Consider the following 21,253-nt stretch of genomic DNA (forward strand, 5'->3'; position numbering starts at 1 on the left):
CAAAACTATAATATATAGAGATTATCCATTGCATGGAGCTTAGCCATCATGTGCATGCACGTGGTGTGCCCCTCTTACATAGACCCATCTTTTTTCTCAATATTTCCTCTTTTATATAAATCTTTTTTTCTCAAGATTTCATTTCACTCCTAAATATTATTTATTTTACCTCTTAAAGTTTTAAAACTATTAAAAATCCTTTTAGAATTTTTAAAACTCATGTCGTCGTTACATCAGTTTTCCATTTATTTATTCTAGGCCTACATATATATAGCACAACTTCTAAAGCATCAAAAAAAATATTTTTATAATATTGAAAATTTTAAGGAATATTTTAGAAAAGTATATTCTTAAATTTCGTAATACTCGACGTGTGTCTTGTGGGCACCCAATCCAATTCCTTTTAGCAAACAATCAATGGAAGGTCTAGGAGCGTACCATAACAAACTAGCTAGGGAGTGTACTATGACAAACGAGCCCACATATCCACATGCAGTGCATTCAAGAACTTTAATTGTAATGCCTTTTAGGCATACATAGTTGAGTTGATTATGATGAAATAGATTTGTAGAAGAAGATAAGGGTTTGAATCTCGATGAAATTGAGCAATATATCTTCTTCCGTCGTGATCAACTGTCCGTCGTGACCAATTGTAATTTCTCGATTTACCTTTTTTCACAGATGATCGGAGTCACTGATCGAGACTACGGTGGATTCCATATTTTGTAGAAAAAAAAACTTAATATAAAATAAATTTGTTAAAATGGATATAAAGTTGAAGTAATATCTCCCATAGATCAACAATAAATTCATCTCTCTCTAAATCTATATATTTCCATCTTTCATGAGTAGGAGTGCACCTCTTCCATGCTTCCCTCAATCCTCTCCTCTCCACACAACTAAACTCAAATCCTTTTAGCTCGAGCAACACTACTTTCCTAAATCATTTCCTTCCAAAGCCAATCTTAAGCCATGCAACTCGCCGCCAAAGCATTCAAGCAAGTGTTCCTCAAGCACATGTTGCTCGGCCTCCGCCGCGCGTCCCCCATAGCGAGCCTGCAAGGTCGGAAGGCCGCCATCCAGCTCTCCTCGAACGTGGCCTTGGCGGTCGCTCGAGGCGACCGCCGAAGGTGGCCTCGCGGCCTCCTCTCGCGTCTCGCCCAGCAGGAAGAGCGACTCGCTAGGCCCTTCCTCAAGCTCCTACTCGGAGACGACCGGTACCGGAAGCTCATCCCCCAGAGCAGAAAGATCACGAAGCGGAGCCTCAAGCTGATCCGTTCGAGAAAGACGACGACGATCAAGAACGTGGCGAAGAAGAAGAAGAAGAGTACTGAAAATGGCAGCGCTCTGGCGAAGTGCTTTTTGGCGAAGAGAATGCAGTTGCTCAAGAGCCTTGTGCCCGGAGGCAACTCCATGGGTGGCTCCTCCTTGTTGGAGGAAACCTTGGACTATGTCGTCTTTCTCCAATGGCAAGTTAATCTCATGCGAGGCCTCGTAGAAACCTTCCAATTCTCCAACCCAAGGTAGGTAATTCATTTATGAGCAGAATAACTTACTATGAACAATCATTGTTTGATTTATTATTTTGTATTTTCTCTCCTCGATCGTAGAGCTCAGAATAAATGGACATTGGAAGAGAGAAAAGAAGCTGAAGAAGGAGAGCAATTAAATTGAGCACTAATGTGGTAGCATATCGAGAAGAATATTATACATTCTACTTTTTTTTAAACAAGTTAGATTGAGATTGTGTGAGGAAACTTGTGAATGTAAAAAATTTTACATGTATTACTCTCCATAAGTTTCTCTTCAAAAAGAACACTCTCCCTATGGTTCTAAATTAAACACATCATTCAAGTGTGAACTTCTTGAATTCCTAAATTTAACACGAGCCTTAACATGAAATTTAAGGAGGTGAGGTTGTACAAGACCATACTACATATCTATCTACAAGCATCAGGACATGACATTTGACGTTGGAGAACAGGATCTACTAATGTACAGATGTTTATGTAAAAAAAAAAATTGTTCACAATGTACAGATGTTTATGTAACAGCTTCACAGTATCTCAACCTTCGCAAAAGGGGGGCAACAAAAAGAGAGTCAGAATCGTTGTTCTGATCAAATTTTCTAAGAACACAGCTAGAAAGATTTCCCTGTTTGACAGTATTAAATCCAGAAAGATAACATTGCCTGCACAAGAACACAATGTCAAGATCTAATTAAAAGAACATCTTGCTCGATCAGGAAGTTGCATTACCTCTTGAAGGCAGGTTAGTGCGCAGTGATCATCTTCTCGATGACACTCAGAATTTGCGTCTGCTTTAGTAACATGGGATTTTATATCATCAAGCTGCTCAGCGAGTCTTCCTAGCATCTGCATCAGTTCTCTTCCTTTATCAACATTCCCATGCCTCATTTCCTTCATGTCGTTTTCGAGTTTCTGCATCTGCTTTTTGAGCTGCTCGACATCAGTTTGACATGTAGAAGATCCATCCTCGGAGTTCCCAGAAGTTCCCTGACACTCCACCCCAAACGATTTCTTTTCATCTTTCGCATTCCGGACGAGTTTGCTCGAGCCGTTGTTACCTTTGGTCCTCCACTGGGTTTCTAAATGAAATTCCTGCAAAATTTGCTTGTTTGCACCACCACCATGGCTGCGATTTTGATTCTCCTGAACATGATCCCAGTTCCTGAAATTGACATGCTGCACTGCTGATCTAGTTTGCACAATACCATTCTCATGAAACTTCATGCTCGATTTCGAGTTTTCCTGTGAAGAACAACCAGTCGTCTTCGATTTGGTCGCATCGGACTCTTGAATCGAAGATTGCTCGTCGAGCAGCAAGCAACTGAATTTATCTCTGATGTGAAGTTCAGACGAGAGCTCCTCGAGTTGAGTCGCCGGCAAAGAGATGTTCCTGGCCAAGCTCCCCTTCCTCAAAAGGGTACGTGCGCCCTTCAACCACTGCTGATGCTTCGTCCTCATTCTATCCATATTATTCGAACCCGCACCCACCATCTGTCTGTAGTCCTGCACGAGGAACCTGAGCGCCGCAATCTCCATCTCTTTCTGCAGCATGACCTCTCTCAGTATCAACAGAGACTCGTCGGCGTGCCGCAGCTTCTCCTCTGCGATCCTCTTGTACTGGCGGGCCTCCATCTTCGCCGCCGCCTTCTCTTCCTGAAGGCGCGCGATCATCGACAGCGCTTCCTCTGCGCCGGACGCTGCCGCCTGTCGCTCCTCCTCTAGCTCCTCAAAGAGTTTCCTCAGAGCTGCTGATTGAGTCTGCAGAGCCTCTCTCAGATCAACAACCTCTGCTTCTGCCATCACCAGAAATCTAAAATTTCCTGCCAACCTAAAACATTACACAACCAAATCAAAGCCATATCGAATCATCAGATTTAACATCAAAGAATTATCCGGATGTTGTAACCTTGGAAAACGATGATGATGATTCTGGAACAAGAAGACGCAGCAGGCACGCACGCACGCTCTCAATCTCTCTTCATCTGATAAATGTTAGGAAATTAAAAAAAATTATTAATTCTAAGAAATTAGTAACGCGTACATTGATCATAATATTTAAACGACGGTTACAAGTGGTCGGTGGCTTGCTTCCTCTTCTGCACCGGCCGCCCAACGCGGACATTATTGATAATAAATATTAATTGGTTGATTAATTAATTAATTACTTGCTTTTTTAAATATATTTTTCAAAAGTCTCAGTTTTATTGAAACATAATCTTGCTGTGCAAGCAAAGAAAGTGCTCTGGCTTTCCTCTTTGTTCATAGTTTGGAAACTAATTAAATTTATTTATTGGTTTTGATTGTGGTTGGCTTATAAAAATTTATTTATAAAAATACGTGAGAATAATTCTCTCTCCAATTCTATTTAAGGAAATGGTGAAAAGAATGGGAAGATTTGTTTTATTTTTAAAGATTGGAAATAAGAATATATATATATATATACACACGAGAATGATATCTTACGCAACACACCGTGCGCGACGCCCTAACCCATCGCTGCTGCCCCCGCCCCCGCCCCCGCCGCCCCGTCCGACTACCGTCGATCGCCGACTCAACCGCGATCGACGCATCGCTGATTGGCGCTCCGTCCGACGGCGAATTTCGACTGAATAGTGTTGGAATCCGACGAATTTGGTCGAAAACAGGGCCGATTGCGGTCGACAGTGGCGCACGCCACTGCCGATCGACCGCGATCGGCCCTGTTTCTGACCAATTCACGATTGCCAGACGGTAGAGGACGGGCCGCCGTCGCACGGTGGTCCTTCCTCGACAGGTCTCCGACTGCAATTTGGTCGGAATCCGACCCGATCGCGATCGACAGTGGCCGCACCACTGCCGACCCTATTTCCGATCGAAATTCACCAGATTCCGACCACTATCCGACCGAAATCCGACGCCGGACGGAGCACCGGCAAGGTGCGCGTCGATCGCGCCCAAGGGAGAGGTCGGCGGTGGCCGAACGGCACGGCAAGGGCAGCGACAACGGCGGTGGGTCACCGATGTCGCGCACGAATCGTGGATTCCTCGTGTATATATATATATATATATATATATATATATATATAGAGAGAGAGAGAGAGAGAGAGAGAGAGAATTTCTATGCTGTGCGACGGAGTTTTACGTGACCCGTGCGCGACAGCCCCGACCCCCAGCCACTCCCGCCGTCGTCGCCACGCCGTCCGGCCATCGGAGACCGTCGGACCGGGCCCGATCGACGGCCCACTCGCCGGCGTGCGATCGGCATCGGCGACCGGATTGTGGCCGGAATCCTGCTGAATTCGACCGAAAACCATCGAATCCGGCGCACAGCTACTGGCAACCGAATCGCGGCCGATTTCCGGCCAAATCACGACCGAAAACCAACCGAGGAAGGAACGTCGACCGCCGGCTGTCCTTCCTCGGTCGGTCTCCGACCGTGATTTGGCCAGAAATCGGCCGCCAGTGGCTGTGCGCCGGATTCGACGATTTTCGACCGGATTCTGGCCACAATCTGGTCGGAATCCGACGCCGGTCGACGCACCGGCTAGCGGGCCGTCGATCGGGCCCGGTCCGACAGCCGACGATGGTCGGACGGCGAGGTGAGGGCGGACGGCAGCGGCGGGGGTCGGGGCGCGAGTACTGTGCATTCCGAGATTTGGACGGTCAGATCTCGTGGACGATCGTGTCATCAACCGCGGATTTGGCGTCGCATATATATATATAATTAAAAAAAGTTATTTTATTTCTTTTCTATTTCTTCCCTCCCAGTAGAAAAAACAGAAAAATTAAGTAAAACATGAATATCATTGTTTCCCAAATCCAAGGATGAGAGACTACATGCGAGCACCAATGGAGTAGATATCAACGTCGGCGAACGCCACATCGTCGCTGTCCTGAAAGAAAAACACTCGTATCATACTTGATTTGCTACGGAAAACATCGCACTTGACGTTGATTAAAAGGAGAAAAAGGGAAAAAGAACCTTACAGGTTTAACAATGGCATGAACAATGTCATCAATGCCTGAACTGTTAGAGTTTATTCCACCCTGCAAATGACCAGCAAACTTCACTTGGCCTACTGCATTCGCATCCAGCGTGTTAAGCTCGCCACTAGTATAGTTGTTGCGAAGATCGGACAATGAAGAACTTGCGTAAGCACTTGAAGCAGCACCCGGATTGAAAGCATAACCCCACCTCTGTTTAGAGTTGTTCATCGTGCTGAAATGAGGTAATATAAGATCAGTGCTTCCGTTGAGCGAATGGACTTGATTACTGATACTGTTATCTGTAGTTGGATAGCGCAGAGGGGCGACAGCCATTGTGTAAGGTTTCGAAAGGTTTGGTGGATCCATGAGAAGTTGTTGAAGAAAGACTTCCTCCAATATTACCAGAAGATGAGACATTATGACCTAGAGGAAGTATTACCAATGCGTTGGCAGGATCTTCGGTTGAGCCAGCAGCACCTTGCCATGAGACACCACTAGATCTATTGTTGCCTGAAAACTCAGAAATATCTTGAAGATCAAAGTCGAAAAACTCTGTGCTCGGAGGAGACATTTTGACAGGCGAGAAATCGCACAATCCTCCTAAATGAATCTTCTGCTTGTTCGCTTGAACTGGCCTGTGACTGTTAGTAACATTTTGAAAAGAATTGGCAGCAAGTTCACTACTAGAAAAGCCAGCAGGCAACTGATTTTTCGGTTCCTGCACCAATTTAGAATGTCGAAGTTGCTCCAACTCCGAATTCATAGGCACTCCTTGGAGCAAATTCATTTGATGGTTTCCTAGCAGACTGATCCCTTGAATCTTTCCTAAATCATTGATGCATGGATTGCCTGTGCTTTTGTGCATTCCGTCGAGATGAACAGTCGGGGAAGGCAGCAGGCCCTGCATTCCGATCGTCGATTGACTGTTCATTCCACCATGAACTCCATTTGATCGAAGAGATCCTATCGTTGGCAGTTGTCTCGAACCTCCAATCGTATAGTAATTTCGGAAACCATTCAAAGAAGCCATATTCAGATACGATAAGTGTCTACCTCCAACTGATGCAACCATAGAAGCCTGTTGTCCAGCCACTAAACTGAGCCTCTTCAGATAGAGCCTATATTTCTGCAATCATAATAGCCATAAAGTAACTATAGAAACATCTCTGTCGATTTATGTGCATAATGAGTTAATGATGGAAGCAACAAAATGGAGTGAAATGTCTTTCTTTATAATATACAAAAGTTGAGAAGCATGCCTGCAGATGGCTTGCTACATTCTCTCTTGTTAGCTTTTCGACATTCATAAGATCAAGGATCTTTTTGGGTACAGCCTCTGCATCAGAAGGAACAAGAAAGAAAAAGGAAGCAGTCATTTAGTGCATCGATTCAGATGTTTCTGAAACAAATTTGATGGCACTTACTCTCGATACCCAATTGATTGACTGCAGCAACAAATTTCCTATGCAGCTCGATAGTCCAGACAACTCTCGGCTTCTTCTGGCAAGACGGATCATCATTCTCTTGCATGTTGTCATCGCTGTCATCTTCGTCAGTAGGCTCCTTCTGATCCTTGCGCTTCTTGTTGATTTTTCCATTGAGATCATCTGCCTCATTGCCATCTTCAGCGACTTGAGTCTTGTGGCTTTCAAACCTCCTCCTCCTAATAACATGTTGCCATATGTTCCTCAGTTCTTCGATCCGCACTGGCTTCAGCAGATAGTCACAAGCACCGTGACTGATGCCCTTCATCACAGTTTGGGTGGCGCCATTTGCAGACAACACTGCATCATAAGTTTAGTTCAACATCCAGATCCTCCAATAACTCATCATATCATTAATCTCATTTCAATTCGACAACCAAATTATTTCTACCATTCCTAAGAAACAAAAGTGAAGGAAGTGCTAGCAATCATAACAACAACCACTGCTACTGTGTGAAGAAGTTAAAGAGGCTTACTGATAACCGGCAAGTCCATCTCGAGCCCCACAAGCTCTAGAAGCTTGAATCCATTCATGTCCGGCATGTGCACGTCGCTGATAACCAGATCAAATCTGTCTTTGTTCTCTCTTAATAAGTTCAGTGCCGTGATCGCTTTATCAGTCGTCGTAACTGAAGAACCAATACATACAAACAAACCATGATAATGGTACAACAAATCTTGTTTTGGGATGAAAACAGACAAATTCAGCTGCTAAAAAGCCCAAACAATATAGTAAAAAACTAGAGACACACAAAAATTGCATGAAAACATGGATGATCAAAATAAGAACAAGGAACAAGAATAAGGTGAGAACAAAGGGGAACATGGGGACAAACCATGGTACTGGCAGCGGAGTAGAAGGGCCTCCAACAACTTGAGACAGAGAAGGTCGTCATCCACCGCAAGAACACGCATGCCCACAGGGAACTGATCCCTCCTACTCCCCTTCCTCTCCTCCAAAATCATGGCTCCGAATCAATCTTGCGTCGCCGCGAAATAACCCTCGACAACTCAAACCCTAGACAAGAAGTAAACTTTGCCTGCAAGATGCGATCTTTGGACGAGTAGAGAGCGAAAGATGCAATCTTTAAGTGGACGAAGCAAACTCTGGATGGAAATCAACAGAAGAAATGGCGAAGAGAGAGAAAGGAAGAAGGAGCACACAGTGATGTTGAATAGGGAAAGAAGCAAAACGAGCGGCAGGCATTGATGCTGGGAATTGGATAAAGGTCTGAATTCATTCACTGATATAGAAAACTTCCTCTTCCCCTGCAGCTACTGAGGACTTCTTTTGGTCCTATTTCCACAACGCCATCATTAAGCTCAAGCAATAAAATTGCCACTGGTGACAAGTTGCAGAGGGGGACTGGAATCTAGGGAGCTATATATCCTGCTAAATGGAGAAATAAAGGGAAAGGCCTTGATTAGGTTAGGCCTTGTCCTCATCTCAATTTTGGTTCTTTGCGCATCGTCCAATTCCCCACCAAATGTAAAATTCTGGGCACTGTCTGCTAACACATACTGTTTTTTCTTAGGAAAAAAAAACAATTTTGCTCAAAATTTTGTTTTGGTTTTGCTTAAGTACTTTTGTTATGCTAATGGTATTATATGCTAATTTTCAAATTCCCATGATATCACCATGCTTAGGTTGAAATGGGGTATCAAAGAAATAGATTTCAATCTATTTTAGTTTGATATTTTAGAATCCAATAAAAGATAATTTCGTTCATCTCAAACAGTTTAATATCATCGGTCTTACAATAAAATGCAGATAAATTAGATATCTACCATAGCATAGCATGCTTCCAAATAAGAGTTTGATATCTTAGAGAAAGAAATAGAAGTTGGAGGTGTGGTCATATTAAACTAATTGATTTTGTCTTTTTAAAAGTTCATTAAAAATATATTAAGAATGCATGTCGCCACTAATGAAGCAAAACAAGACATAAAGTGCTCGCTTAATTTGTTTGTTTGAGTAATAATTCATAGTCTACTCTAATCAAGTCTCCCGTTAGCCAAGCACAAAAAATCTACTAAGGCCCTCGAGCAATGATGCAACGACAAAATGTTATGCGATTTATCTAAAATATTTACGATTCAAATTTCAACTATGACACAAGATATTTTTTTTTAAAGAATAAAAAATTTGAGATGTTGGTTATTGAATGCAAAGTCACATGTATTTTCAAATTTATCTTAATGGTGAATAAAAAACTTCTATGTAGATAAAATTAATCAATAGTAAAAATTAAATATCTAAATTATTTAAAAAAAAACAAAAACAAAAGAGTCACTAGACAACGTTAAATCGGGTTGAGTACTTAGACTCAATGGGATTCAATTCAATACAAAAATATAGTTTATATATATATTTTTTTCTTTTTTAATATTTATTATTATTATTTTATTTTTTAAAAGATAATTCTAATAATGAATTCAATTCAAATCCATAGCATAATTTATTATTATTTTAATTTTATAACTCAAGAATTTAATTTTTCACAATTAATTAATTTTAAAAGTGATGTTCAAAAAAATTTTTTATTTGCCAACTGAAATACGATTTCGAATAATCTTGGATTTTCATTTTGTTAAGTCACTTTCTACAAAGTTGCCTTAAAAAGTCCACTCCTCTACTCAGGTAGGTTCATGTGATTTCCATGACCTATTAGGTTTCGATCATAAATATCTATCTAGGGCACCACTTAATAAATTTGTAACTTTTTTAGTCATATATATCGCAATGATTTCTTCTTTCTTAATTACGTATTTATACATTAAATCTAATGCATTGTTTCCGGGGACAATGGTGTAAAGAATAATCTATCTATAAATTAATTTGATCCCAACTACGACATATTTGAATTTTACATGCATTTGGATTGGCGAAGGTTCTATGGCCGCTGCGTGCACTTCCCAATTTACCCTGGTGGCCGATGGGGAGTGCGATTTACCCTGGGCTGGCCGCTGCGTGTACTTCCCGATTTATCTTGGTGATCGGTGGGAGGTGTCTGGGTTGGCCGCTGCGTGCACTTTCCGACTTACACTGGTGATCGGTGGGAGGTGTCATTTTCTGGGCTGGCAAATGGTGAACCCGATTTACCCTGGTGATCGATGGGAGGCGTCGTCTGGGCTGGCCGTGCGTGCACTTCCCGATTTACCCGGGTGGTCTGGGATTATCATTTTTTTTAAAAAAATAAAGAATAATCTATCTATAAATTAATTATAAACAATTATTGTATTATACATACATTTATTGGCGAAGGTTCTATAAGATAGTTATAAGTCCCTTTCTTCCTCGTTTAGATCCGCAACCCGCATCCGATTTCTGCTCCACTGCAATAGGCATTAGCTGCCTATAGCGGACGCCGCCGCGTCGCCGTATCCTCTCCGTTTAATTTAACGGGCGAAGACGACGAATAAGTGGAGTACAAAATGGAAGCCCTAACCTTCGCCGGCGACGGCGACGGCGAAGGCGAAGGCCTCCTCTGCGCAGTCCCCGCCGCGGTTAATGGAGGCGATCCTCTTCTCCACCCCCCTCTGGCCCCCGATTCCGCACCGATCACCTCCACTCCTCTCGTCGGCATCCACCCCGACGCCGCCTTCTCGCTCTTTGACCCCAGCGACGAGGGAGGCGACAGCGCCCACGACGCGCTCACCTCTCCACTCTCCCACGCTGCGCCTTCTCGAGCTGGCCGATCCTTGGTCTCCGAGTACTTCAATATCTCCGTCTCCGACCCCCAGAAGGAGCAGGAGGCTGCCACTTCCATCGTGCCTGGCTCCGGATCCTTCGTGTCCTACCTCATCGCCACCCGGATCGTCGGCGGCCATGCTGAGATTCGCGTCCGCAGGCGGTTCAAGGATGTCGTCGCACTTGCCGATCGCCTCGCTGAGGCGTATCGTGGGTACTTCATCCCACAGCGTCCAGACAAGAGCGTGGTCGAGGGACAGGTAATGCAGAAGCTCGAATTCGTTGAGCAGCGCCGCTCTGCCATGGAGAAGTACCTCAATCGTCTCGCTGCCCATCCGGTGATCGGGAGGAGTAACGAGCTCAGGATATTTCTTAGGTTGCCTGGCAACTCGCTTTTACCCGTGAGCACAGAGGCGTCATCAAGATCAGGAGGAATGGGGACGCTGCCAAATCTGGTCTTTGGCGAGGCAAGAGGGAATGCGGAGGCGATGACGCAAAACACTGTTCAACCGGCAAAGGGGGGAAGGGATTTTATGAAGATATTCAGAGAACTCAAGCAATCAGTGATAAATGATTGGGGAGGCGCAAAGCCCTTGGTGGTAGAGGAGGATAAGGAGTTCCTGGAAAGGAAAGTGAAGGCGCAAGATCTAGAACAGCAGCTCGCAACTTCTTCCAGGCAGGTATGTGTTGTTTGCCTACAGTTTTAGGGTGTTTTTTTTTCTTTTTCTGTGCTCACATGGTGTCCTCAATTGTTGGGATAATGTTCTAAATATACTTGATTGGATTGTCAAATAGATGATCAGAGATGCTACGTAGAAATTGAGGAAAAGGTAGGTAGAGGATGGCCAACTGATTGGGACAAAGTTACAAAAATATCAGGGTGAAAATCTTAATTTGAATTTCTAGGATATTCAGTGGTCTAAGTGTAAGGACATGGAATCGCTATAATAATAAAGGTTGCAGACATTGATTATTTAAGTGCGATCAAATAAGAAACATATCTTCATTGACAAAAGAAGCAAACATTAATTCAATTGTATGCATACTCTAAAACGTCCATCTTGGTGAAAAATTATGGTTTACATGCCTTCATTTAGAAATCTATGAAGCTCTCTAAATTAAAATGATTTTCTCCTCTTCTTAGAGTCTATAGAATCAAAAGCCCATGTGACACCTTTTTTATTTCCTTGGCAGCATCTGTCAATCAGCTGGAGTCTCTCATTGAGTCTAAATGAGGAAAATAAATTCTTTGACTATCTTCAACAATGCAACAACTCCCATTTTATGGGTTAAGTTCCACACGTTTCTCATAAAAATTCCAGTGACATTAGTAGTGGTCTGCCAAACTTCACACAACTATGATCCATCATTTGAAGGGCTTCAACGGCTCAGCTAACTTGAGCCCCACTTAACTACTTCCATTCCAATTGCAAGGCTCAATTTGTCATCCATTCGTCAACTCAATGGATGAGGACTTGAGATACTTATATCCAGAAAGGAATCCCTTCTATGACTTAAGTCCAAAGCACACTCGTACAGCCTAAAACTATAAAGAAAGTTCCAGTCCAAGATTTCAAAACAAAAGGATCAAGGATGTTGTTTTATGTGGTATTTTATGCCAAGTTTACTTCTGTGGTCAGATAGGAGGCAAAAGGGTAGGGGAAGGGAAAGGAACAAGAAGGCTTGTAAACTTTAATTTAAAGTTATTATATTTCTTCTTCTTTTCCCTCCTCCTCACGCTCTTCCTTTCCATTCATTTGCATAAGCTAACTTCTATTTATAGAATTAATAAATCAGCCATTGGGTACCTTATGACATGAGATAATGATTCTATGTCAAGTTTTGTTAATTCTACTACTATTTATTAGTTTCCTGCAATTTTCAGCATTAAAACATGTTAGGTCACATGTACGGGGAGTGTGTTTTAGGGATTTGAGATTTCTTGGTGAAGTAATCTCATAATTTTTGCCTAGGTAATCTGATGTTTTAATTTCAGGTTATGTCAATTACCAAGGAAATATGTAATGGTTGCTTTAGTGGGACTGTTTACTTTCCAACCCAAACATTTTGTGTTTGCAAACATTGTGTTGAAGGAATTATCTTTAATTATTGAAGGATATTTTTATAAAAATATCCTTTACTTGATTACCATATATATATATATACAAAGTTCAGAAAACTAGTTTGACCTGAAAAGCAGAATCAACTTGAAAATTAAATATCATTTTAAGATTGATTCTTGGGTTGAGTTTTGGAATTTGTTTTCAAATGTGAAAAATCTTGGTCTGATCTGACATTTTTATTTAAGCTCACATAAGCTTCTTTGGAGTTGCAAGTTTAAATTACCTTTAAAAGAAATCTTAAAATCTTTTACCAATGCCCTTTCATTCTGATATTGAGATGTTTCTTTGGTTTGATTAAAAAATGTGAAACTACTTGTGCTTTGTTGTCTATCTGATATCTGATGTATAACATGCATGTGATCATTTTTGCAAATTCTTGAGTAATATAAACTTTTTTATTCTGCAGGCTGAGGTACTTGTCAAAGCACAGCAGGATATTGGAGACACATTGGGTGAGCTAGGTTTGACATTCGTCAAGCTTGCAAAATTTGAAACAGAAAATGCCACTCATCTATCACAGAGAAGAAGAGCTGCTGAAATCAAACAGTTTGCAACTGCAGTTCTGAGAACAAGTAGATTCTATCGAGAATTAAATGGACAAACAGTCAAACATCTGGTGCTGGTCCATATACATTGATACAATGATATCTTTATTTGAAGAAGATTCTCTTGTTATTTATGCTCATGTACCTCATGATTTTCACAGGATATTCTCCATGAATATCTGGGCTTGATGCTAGCTGTGCACAGTGCATTCTCAGATCGTTCAAGTGCACTGTTGGCAGTCCAAACACTTACTACAGACTTGTCTTCATTGCATGCAAGGAGAGACAAATTGGGAGCATCTTCAATACGATTTGGGGACAAATCTAACCTTCAAAGGATAGAAGAGCTGGAAGAAACAATAAGAATCACGGAAGATGCTAAAATCTGTGCTATTAAAGAATATGAGTGTATAAAGGTAAATATCTGAAAAAAATGAACTTCTTAGCAGCTTTTGTCAACCCAATAATGGATTAGAACATATTGAACAGTTAGAGTACATGAGTTTTTGGTGTTTGAATCTTGCTACCCTGACCTCTCAATTTTATTCATGAGTTTTGATAAGGAATTATTCTGTGCAGACTGTGCCATCTCCTTTTTCTCTGATTATTCTTCAAGATCTCTTATATATTTTGCATTTAGTCTTTTTCTATTCCTTCAATTTGTGAGTTGCACCTTCCATGCAAAATTCATTTTGTTTTGGATTTTTTTCCTTAGCTATCTTATGATCTATAGTTCCTTACTCTTCTTAGTTGTTCTTCCTGTTGTCGGAGTTCAAGTTATACAAATTATTTTGGTTATGAAAATTGTTCTAGATGATAACATTTTAGTATACTGAATTGTATAAATCCTTCTGGTTAATGTCTATTTTGAATTGATAAAATTCAGAATCTTGAATCCTTGTCAACTGGCCTGATAAAACCTTCTCAAGGATTACAGATTCTTAATTAGTCACATTTTGGGAGAGTTCAATATCGTTTAGGTCGTATTCATATAAATTGATTCAAATTCAGTTCTTTTTGTTACGAATTCAAGATATCTATGTACACAACATGACTATTTCATTGACAAGCCCTACGTTTTCTTTTCAAACCAAACCAACAATGACAGCAAAGCAAGCTGTATGCTTAACTACTGAGGTTGGCTATCTGGATCCTCTTCCACCATTTTCATTGTCAAATGACATACTAAATGTCTTTCTGCTTATTCAGAATTCTTTAGCAGTATCATTATGAATTCTAAAGTGGTATAGGATGATCTGATTAAGAGCAATGTTGATTCTTTTTCTTTTTAGAAACCAATAAATTGCAGTCAATCTGATCCCTCAGTGAATACAGCCAGAAACAAATCTAAATATACAATTCAATTCTTCGCGTGGTTCTTCTAATAATTGTCTTAAGTGCTGCTTAAATTTCTAATGCAGGGAAACAACAGGAGTGAACTTGAGAGGCTAGACAGGGAGAGACGTGAGGATTTTATATTGATGTTTAAAGGATTCGTCAGTAATCAGGTATACTCTTCGCATCAAAGGAAAACTTACAGAATGATTATCCTTCTCTTTTATCTGCCATGCATCTGAAGAAATACTTATTGTGCATTTGAATAGCTATTCCTAGGGAATGAAAATTGATAAGGAATAGAAAATGTAAATTTCAGTTTGGTTAGATGAATATAATAAACATGAATAAGTATTCTTATGTAAGAATTATAAGGATAGGCAAGGAAGATTTTTCACGATGATAAAATATCTATAATGATGTGCTGCCTAGCACAACTAATAAATTATCGTCTCCAAGTAGCTTCCTCAACGAATGCAAAAAAGACATCTATAAGGCCACATATAATTGGTGCTTATTTAAATGCTCTATAGGTTTTTGTTGTACGTTAATGATATTAATGAGCATATATCGTCATGGTATTTAGGTCAGCTATGCGGAAAAGATGGCAAATGTGTGGGCAAATGTGGCGGAAGAAACGAAGGGCTATCACAAGTGAGGGTAAATAATTTCAACATCACTTGTATATTTAAGATTTATCCCTATTCTGTACTGCGGCATGTATACTAGGTTTTTTAAGCCGGCAAGTTCTGAATAAACTCTGTTTTCTTGGATTTAATTTTGCAATTTTGACTTGTATTTCAGATCTGTAGAATTGGTCACTGGAATTTTAAGTGTGACATTTTTGTTGCCTTTTTTTTTAATGAACATTGTGTATGGTGTGAAAATTAGGGATATGCTAGTTTGTGATTGTGCATATTGAACTGGTGATGCAGATTAGAGAATTTGTTTTGTTTTTAAGTTTTAGATTGGTAATTTATTTTATTATAAGCTTTACATTTGTAAGGTTTATTTTGTTGATTCGTCTTATTTAGGGTAGTAATTATTTTAACAAATAACACTTTGACAGAAAATAATCGCTGCTTAAATTGGAAAAGTCATTTTCTCTTACCTGCCTGTGAACCTTTTTCATGCTTTGCGCTTGTTTAAGCTTGTTCTCCATGAGCTCCCTCTTTGGTCACCTCTTTTCTCTTTGCAGTTGAGCTTAAGGCACTGCTTGTTTCCTTAGATATGAGGTTCCTTTTTTATTTGTATCCCATCTATAATCGTTAATTTAAGTGGGGTCCATTGGATTGATTCATTTGGTTAAATAATTTAGATGGATTTGATTGAAATTTTATTAATTTATTTTAAAATGAGTTCAGATAGGTAAATTCATCTAGGTTTGTGATCTGTGAATTGAATTGGTCCACGATTGATTTGAATTGATCCGTGAGTTCAAAAAATTTATTATTATTTTAAATTTAAAATTAAAATAAAAAATTTTAATGAATCAATAAATTTGATCGGATTAAATTGTAATTTAAATTTAAAATTTTTAATTTGATTAATTTAAATTTTAAATTTTTAATATTTTTATATATAAATTTATAGGTTAATTTGTTTAATTTATAATTCATCTTGATTGAATTGAATTAAGTTAGAGATTTTTTAATCTATCAAAAATTGATAGATGTCCACCCAGTACATCTCGTCATGAGTTGGCGACAGTCACCTTCTATCTCTGTTGATTCTTGCCGCTGATCATGAGACCTCTTTTGTTCTCGGTTGAATCATGGGTTTCTCTTCGCTGACGGTCATGCGTTTCTCGTCGCACAAACTTTGTGATCGAGAACCAGCTGATTTAACTGATAGACAAAAAAATCAGACAATAAATCAGAGTGGTCGAATTAATGGAATATTAAAGTATTTGAAGGCATTGCTCTTGTTAAAGACATAATAAATAGGCTCTCTCGTCAACCTCAAACAAACTTGAATGGCCAAAATATGTTCCACCGGAAACCAAGTAAAAGAAAAGATGCAATAAGTAATAATATTTTTGAACTGGATTGGTAGCCAACAAATCAACTGATACAACAAAAATTGAAACTATCTTCTCTATAATGATAACTGGCATCCAACGTCAGGATAAAATGTTCCCATAATCTATCAATTTGAACCAGCAAAAAGGAAACGAGCAGGAGAAGAGGGGCGGTTCATCGAGCAATGGTATGTCATATGTCGGTTAGGGATATGACGAGACCCGACGTTCGCTTAAGTTAGCTTCCGACTTAGCATTCTTAAGTGCATCCATCTCTATTTCGCGCTGTTGATCTCTTGCAGCTGCATCCGCATTAACTTTCTCCATGATTTTGCGAAAACCAGGAATTGTTCGATCCAGTTTGGAGTAGATTCGGTAGCTCAGGCTTCGAAAGATTCTGTAAAGTCTCTGCAGACCAATATGTTTGAACAGTAAGTTCAAATAGTCACCTTCAAGTTAGCATTTCGACTATATCATGATTACTGACTGTGTTGGAATAGACTGATAAACAGATGGAACACGAACATGGAATAGATCAAGATGAGAAGTCAGTTGTTGTGGCTAACATGAACTGGTTCGTTCGACTGAAAGTTGTGAAAAACCAAACAAAATGAGTGGACTCTTATAAAATCTAAAACTAAGATGTGATCAACTTGCAGGATGAACAAGACCACAAGTCACTTCTTGTGGTTTAACATGAACTGGTTCGTTCAACCAAAAATTGTGGAAACCAAACAAAATGAGTCAATCCCTAGAATGCCAACTAAGATATGATCGAATTGATGGATCAACATCCATGGATGAACATGAAAATAGAACTGCAAGTTGAAAGCAGCAATGAATCTACCTTTACATCCCTGTTCCAGGACCTGATATACGGTGGACCAGTCGTGTACCAACCAAGAGGTTCACGATACCACTCTCCACCATATGTTATCTGGTCCATAGCTTGTTCTACACTTAAAACTTCCCATGGCCTTAATCCAGGAATGATTTTTGCAAGACGATACCTGTACAAGAGAGCAAATTTTACTGAAATTGCACGAGTAGTGTCATGAAAAATTTCACCTAAGCATAGGAAGGTAAAACATTAATTTTAATCCTAACATACAGAAACAAGCAATTTGCAAATAAAATCTCTTTCCTGTTATGGCAAGAACATCAATAAAGAAAACAGCTTACTTGATGCTAGTAAAAAACACAATTCTGTGGACAGTAAAAACATTAAGGGAAGCACAAACAGAAATTTCAGAAAAGGAACCACATTCATCGAGCAGTCAGAGCACATTAAGATGAGTGATCATAAAATTGTGGGGTCGATTGTTAGATAACCAAGTCACACTGAACCCATCCAAGATTGTTCAATATCATCATCTTCTTCATCAAGCCATGTTTGCCACAACAATTTGGGATCGTCTATACAAATCTTATGCCTCTATTAGCTCAAAAAATTATTCAATAGAGACAATCAAATTTAAGTTCTTAACTAAATTTTGATGTTTGTCCTAGCTGACTTCTGATAAGCTTCTCAATCTTATTTCATAGAACAACATATCACCTCAATAGCGTTGGTAAACCTATGTTTCTCAAGTTCTAAGTATTAAAATCTGGCACTAAGTATGTAACATACTAATTGCACAAGCCAACACTCAAGGGTTCAAACATCAGATAACACATATATGATAACAAAGTTAAGCATGGAGATTACAGAAACTCATAAAACAAATTTAACTAATCTGCCTGATATATTAAGTTATTAACCGAAAAAGGCATTTGTTGTGATGAAGACAGATGGAAAAGACCAGGAATATATGACCTCAGCTCTTTGGAGATATATTTGTTGGGCATGTAGTCCTTTTCAAGAATTGTGGTCAGCTCAGAGCCACTAGCCCAAAGAAACAATGCATGGCTAGGAGTTCTTACACCAGGCCAAATACCACCATTGGCTTCAAGAACAGCCATGTCACGTTTCTTGCTCGCAATAGCCTCTTCTTGTAATTGCTTATAGGTCTTCTTCTCAAATCCTTTGAGAGGAGTCCAGGGAGGTATACCCTTCTGAAGTTTGTGAAGAAAAGCTGTCGCAGCAGCACCTAATCTGACTAGAAAACATGGAAATGCCTAACTCAGAAAGAAATAACAAAACTATGACCGATTAGATATTCATCTCTGTCAAGGAAATCAAAAACTTGAAATGCATGAGCAACTAACCTTCCCATGTTGCAATAGCCTTCTCTAAACCATAAATCATTCCGATTGGTGCCCATTCACTCATGTCTTCACCCCAGATAAACGTGTGTGTGTCAATTACCCCACCAGCCCATGCAGTTTTAAGAGTTATAAGCTCCAATGGCCCTCTGGTGCGTCCAAGCCGATCTTTATAATACCAGCCACCAGTTTTCATGATGACTATTTTTAGGATGGTAGATTACCAGAAATGGATGTGAGGTCGGAATAATTACAAATTATAACAAATTCAACTAAATCAATTAACAAACTGCTAAGCTCTTCATACAACTTTTAAGGACTACAACAGCTCATCCTGTCTGCATCTTCCGAACAATCAACACATTCACCCTTAAATGAACTGCTTTCTAGTTGGAAAATCATGCATACGATTGGAACAAAGCATGTGATATTATCTGAACATAAAAAAGGTTACAAATCATCAAAGTTAAAATCATTACATAAATGAATTGTGTGCAATCGGGTGATTGTGAGTCTAAGATGTGCTATTGTTGCAACTAATCTCAGCAGGAAACACATGCTCAAATATATTATCTCAATGCATGTGATGTTCAATTTAGGAAAAACATAAGCAAGCCTAGACTCTTCTTTGTTCAATGTGCTTGTCTTTGACATTTGTAGGTCCGGCAACAATTTGTTGGTAGCTTACAAAAGTTCTCTCCCATCAGGTTTATACTGATGCATAATCTTATTGCTAGTTTTATAAATTCCACAGGAAGATTATGAACATAATGAATATTGGCAATATAAAGATGCTTGCACTTCAAAGTTAGATACAAAATAAATGTAACTATTGTAGTATCGGTTTAAGCATTTGTAACCTTCTTCTAAGTACTAATCAGTTGCTAGGTTCCTAAATGCACATTATAACATGTACAATTAACGTAAATTGTTTAAATTTTGAAAATACATCCAAATGGACAAATTTATGACTAGTATTTCAATGGTAATTGTCTTCTTTATCACTGAGTTTAGAAGCATCATACTTCGAAGTCGTAATGAGAAAATTGAACTATAATTCTTTATCAGAATCAATATGGAATATTCATCCAAAAAGTTGAACCAAAACTCACAGTCGTAGTACCGCTTCTCCAGCCGTTTATACCCAATCGCTTGTGCCACATCGATAGGCCGCCCAGGAGGATACGGCCGCTGGCGGAAACCCCACAACCCTAAAAAGAACTGCCTGGCAAAATCCCAGAACTTTTCGTCAGACTCCTCCTTGGTCCTGATCGACTTTCTCGGCATCGGCCGCCCGTCCAACCCTGGCACATGAGGGAGCTTCTTCCACAACTCCCGGTCCTCCCGCCGGTAGGGGTACTTGTTCTTCTCGAGCTCAATCTCGTTGATCTTGTCGGCGATAAGCTCGGCCCGGCGCAGGAACTTGACCACGGGACTCTGGTTGAACTCCTCCCACCACTGCTCGTTCTCCACGACCTCCTCGGGAGTGGGGTTGTCCTTCTTCTCTAAGCACGGGTCTTCGGCGAGGATGCGCTCGACCTCGGGGGTATGGCGGTAGTCGGGGCGCTGCTCGCACTCCCAGAAGAATTGCTCGAGCATCTGGGAGTATATTCCGGGGGAGTCATTGGAGGCAGCGACGGGAGCAGAGGAGGAGGCAGGGGCGGAGGCGGCAGTGGTGGAGGCGGAGGCGGGTGGGTCGGCGATGGGAAAGGATAGGTTCCGGTTGCTTCCGATGCAGGCGAAGAGGTGGGCTTTGGAGGGCTTCGGGGGCTTCGGGAACCAGTTGTCGCCGATCCATCCGAGGTTGATGGACGCCATGAACTGATAGGTTAGGGTTTTGCAGAACGGGGTTAAACCAAACGCGATGGAAGACGATAGGATAACAGATAGAGCACGAGGCGAAGATTTAGTTGACTCACTGGAATACCCGCGTTTCAAATGGTGAGCTTAGATGGATCCCATTGGGTAACCCGTAAAGGCTTTGAAAACACTTAGACCATCACGCCGGGGAGTAGATACTTCGAAAACTTAATGGAATGGAAAATAAGAGACTTTGTATTGCCATTTTAATGCGCGTTATCCGGGACAATAGTACAACAGTGTGACTTAGCGAAAAGCACATCCGGATTGTGAAAATAAATAATGGTAAAATATAAATAGGAGGGAAGAACTAGCGAGCCCTAGAAAAGAAAACAATAGTACAATATATTTGCAAAAATTTTCCTAGATCTAGCAAAATTTGAAGAAGAAAACACAATCAAAAGATGCCTAGAAGGAATATGTTAGTGTATGCTAAAGAAATGAATATACAAAGGAGAAGTTAATATGATCGATGAAAAACTTTCATGGGACTGA

At 40.2% G+C, this 21,253-nt stretch overlaps 5 protein-coding genes across 5 annotated transcripts; 2 read left to right on the plus strand and 3 right to left on the minus strand.

The window, feature by feature from the left end:
* Nucleotides 1-881: 881 nt before the first annotated feature.
* LOC141847244 (transcription factor IBH1-like 1) lies at nucleotides 882-1,695 on the plus strand. Its single transcript, XM_074735274.1, has 2 exons — nucleotides 882-1,523; nucleotides 1,611-1,695. Exons 1-2 carry the CDS (start codon nucleotides 973-975, stop codon nucleotides 1,672-1,674), a joined length of 615 nt encoding a protein of 204 aa, XP_074591375.1. The 5' UTR covers nucleotides 882-972; the 3' UTR covers nucleotides 1,675-1,695.
* A 347-nt stretch (nucleotides 1,696-2,042) lies between these two features.
* Nucleotides 2,043-3,469, minus strand: LOC141821696 (uncharacterized). The gene is made up of 4 exons (XM_074709069.1): nucleotides 3,436-3,469; nucleotides 2,968-3,357; nucleotides 2,259-2,937; nucleotides 2,043-2,191 (listed from the first exon to the last, which is right to left on the minus strand). The coding sequence occupies exons 2-4, from the start codon at nucleotides 3,327-3,329 to the stop codon at nucleotides 2,168-2,170; spliced, it is 1,065 nt and encodes a 354-aa protein (XP_074565170.1). The 5' UTR covers nucleotides 3,330-3,357; nucleotides 3,436-3,469; the 3' UTR covers nucleotides 2,043-2,167.
* Nucleotides 3,470-5,232: 1,763 nt separating this feature from the next.
* Nucleotides 5,233-8,309, minus strand: LOC141832192 (two-component response regulator ORR22-like). Its single transcript, XM_074719682.1, is given in 7 exon segments — nucleotides 5,233-5,401; nucleotides 5,496-5,841; nucleotides 5,843-6,621; nucleotides 6,755-6,831; nucleotides 6,920-7,279; nucleotides 7,456-7,608; nucleotides 7,816-8,309. Coding segments are annotated over 7 exon segments (1,905 nt in total). The 5' UTR covers nucleotides 7,946-8,309; the 3' UTR covers nucleotides 5,233-5,341.
* Nucleotides 8,310-10,324: 2,015 nt separating this feature from the next.
* LOC141847035 (sorting nexin 2A-like) lies at nucleotides 10,325-15,536 on the plus strand. Its single transcript, XM_074735027.1, has 5 exons — nucleotides 10,325-11,350; nucleotides 13,200-13,409; nucleotides 13,500-13,754; nucleotides 14,760-14,846; nucleotides 15,260-15,536. The coding sequence occupies exons 1-5, from the start codon at nucleotides 10,415-10,417 to the stop codon at nucleotides 15,329-15,331; spliced, it is 1,560 nt and encodes a 519-aa protein (XP_074591128.1). The 5' UTR covers nucleotides 10,325-10,414; the 3' UTR covers nucleotides 15,332-15,536.
* A 1,136-nt stretch (nucleotides 15,537-16,672) lies between these two features.
* On the minus strand, nucleotides 16,673-20,731 carry LOC141835663 (protein TIC 56, chloroplastic). The gene is made up of 5 exons (XM_074723035.1): nucleotides 20,011-20,731; nucleotides 18,902-19,099; nucleotides 18,510-18,792; nucleotides 17,541-17,703; nucleotides 16,673-17,101 (listed from the first exon to the last, which is right to left on the minus strand). The coding sequence occupies exons 1-5, from the start codon at nucleotides 20,714-20,716 to the stop codon at nucleotides 16,898-16,900; spliced, it is 1,554 nt and encodes a 517-aa protein (XP_074579136.1). The 5' UTR covers nucleotides 20,717-20,731; the 3' UTR covers nucleotides 16,673-16,897.
* Nucleotides 20,732-21,253: the final 522 nt, after the last annotated feature.

The sequence above is a fragment of the Curcuma longa genome, chromosome 1, assembly GCF_044706935.1.
Source record: "Curcuma longa cultivar G26 ecotype Majalengka, Jawa Barat chromosome 1, ITB_CL_G26_1.1, whole genome shotgun sequence".
NCBI lineage: Eukaryota > Viridiplantae > Streptophyta > Magnoliopsida > Zingiberales > Zingiberaceae > Curcuma > Curcuma longa.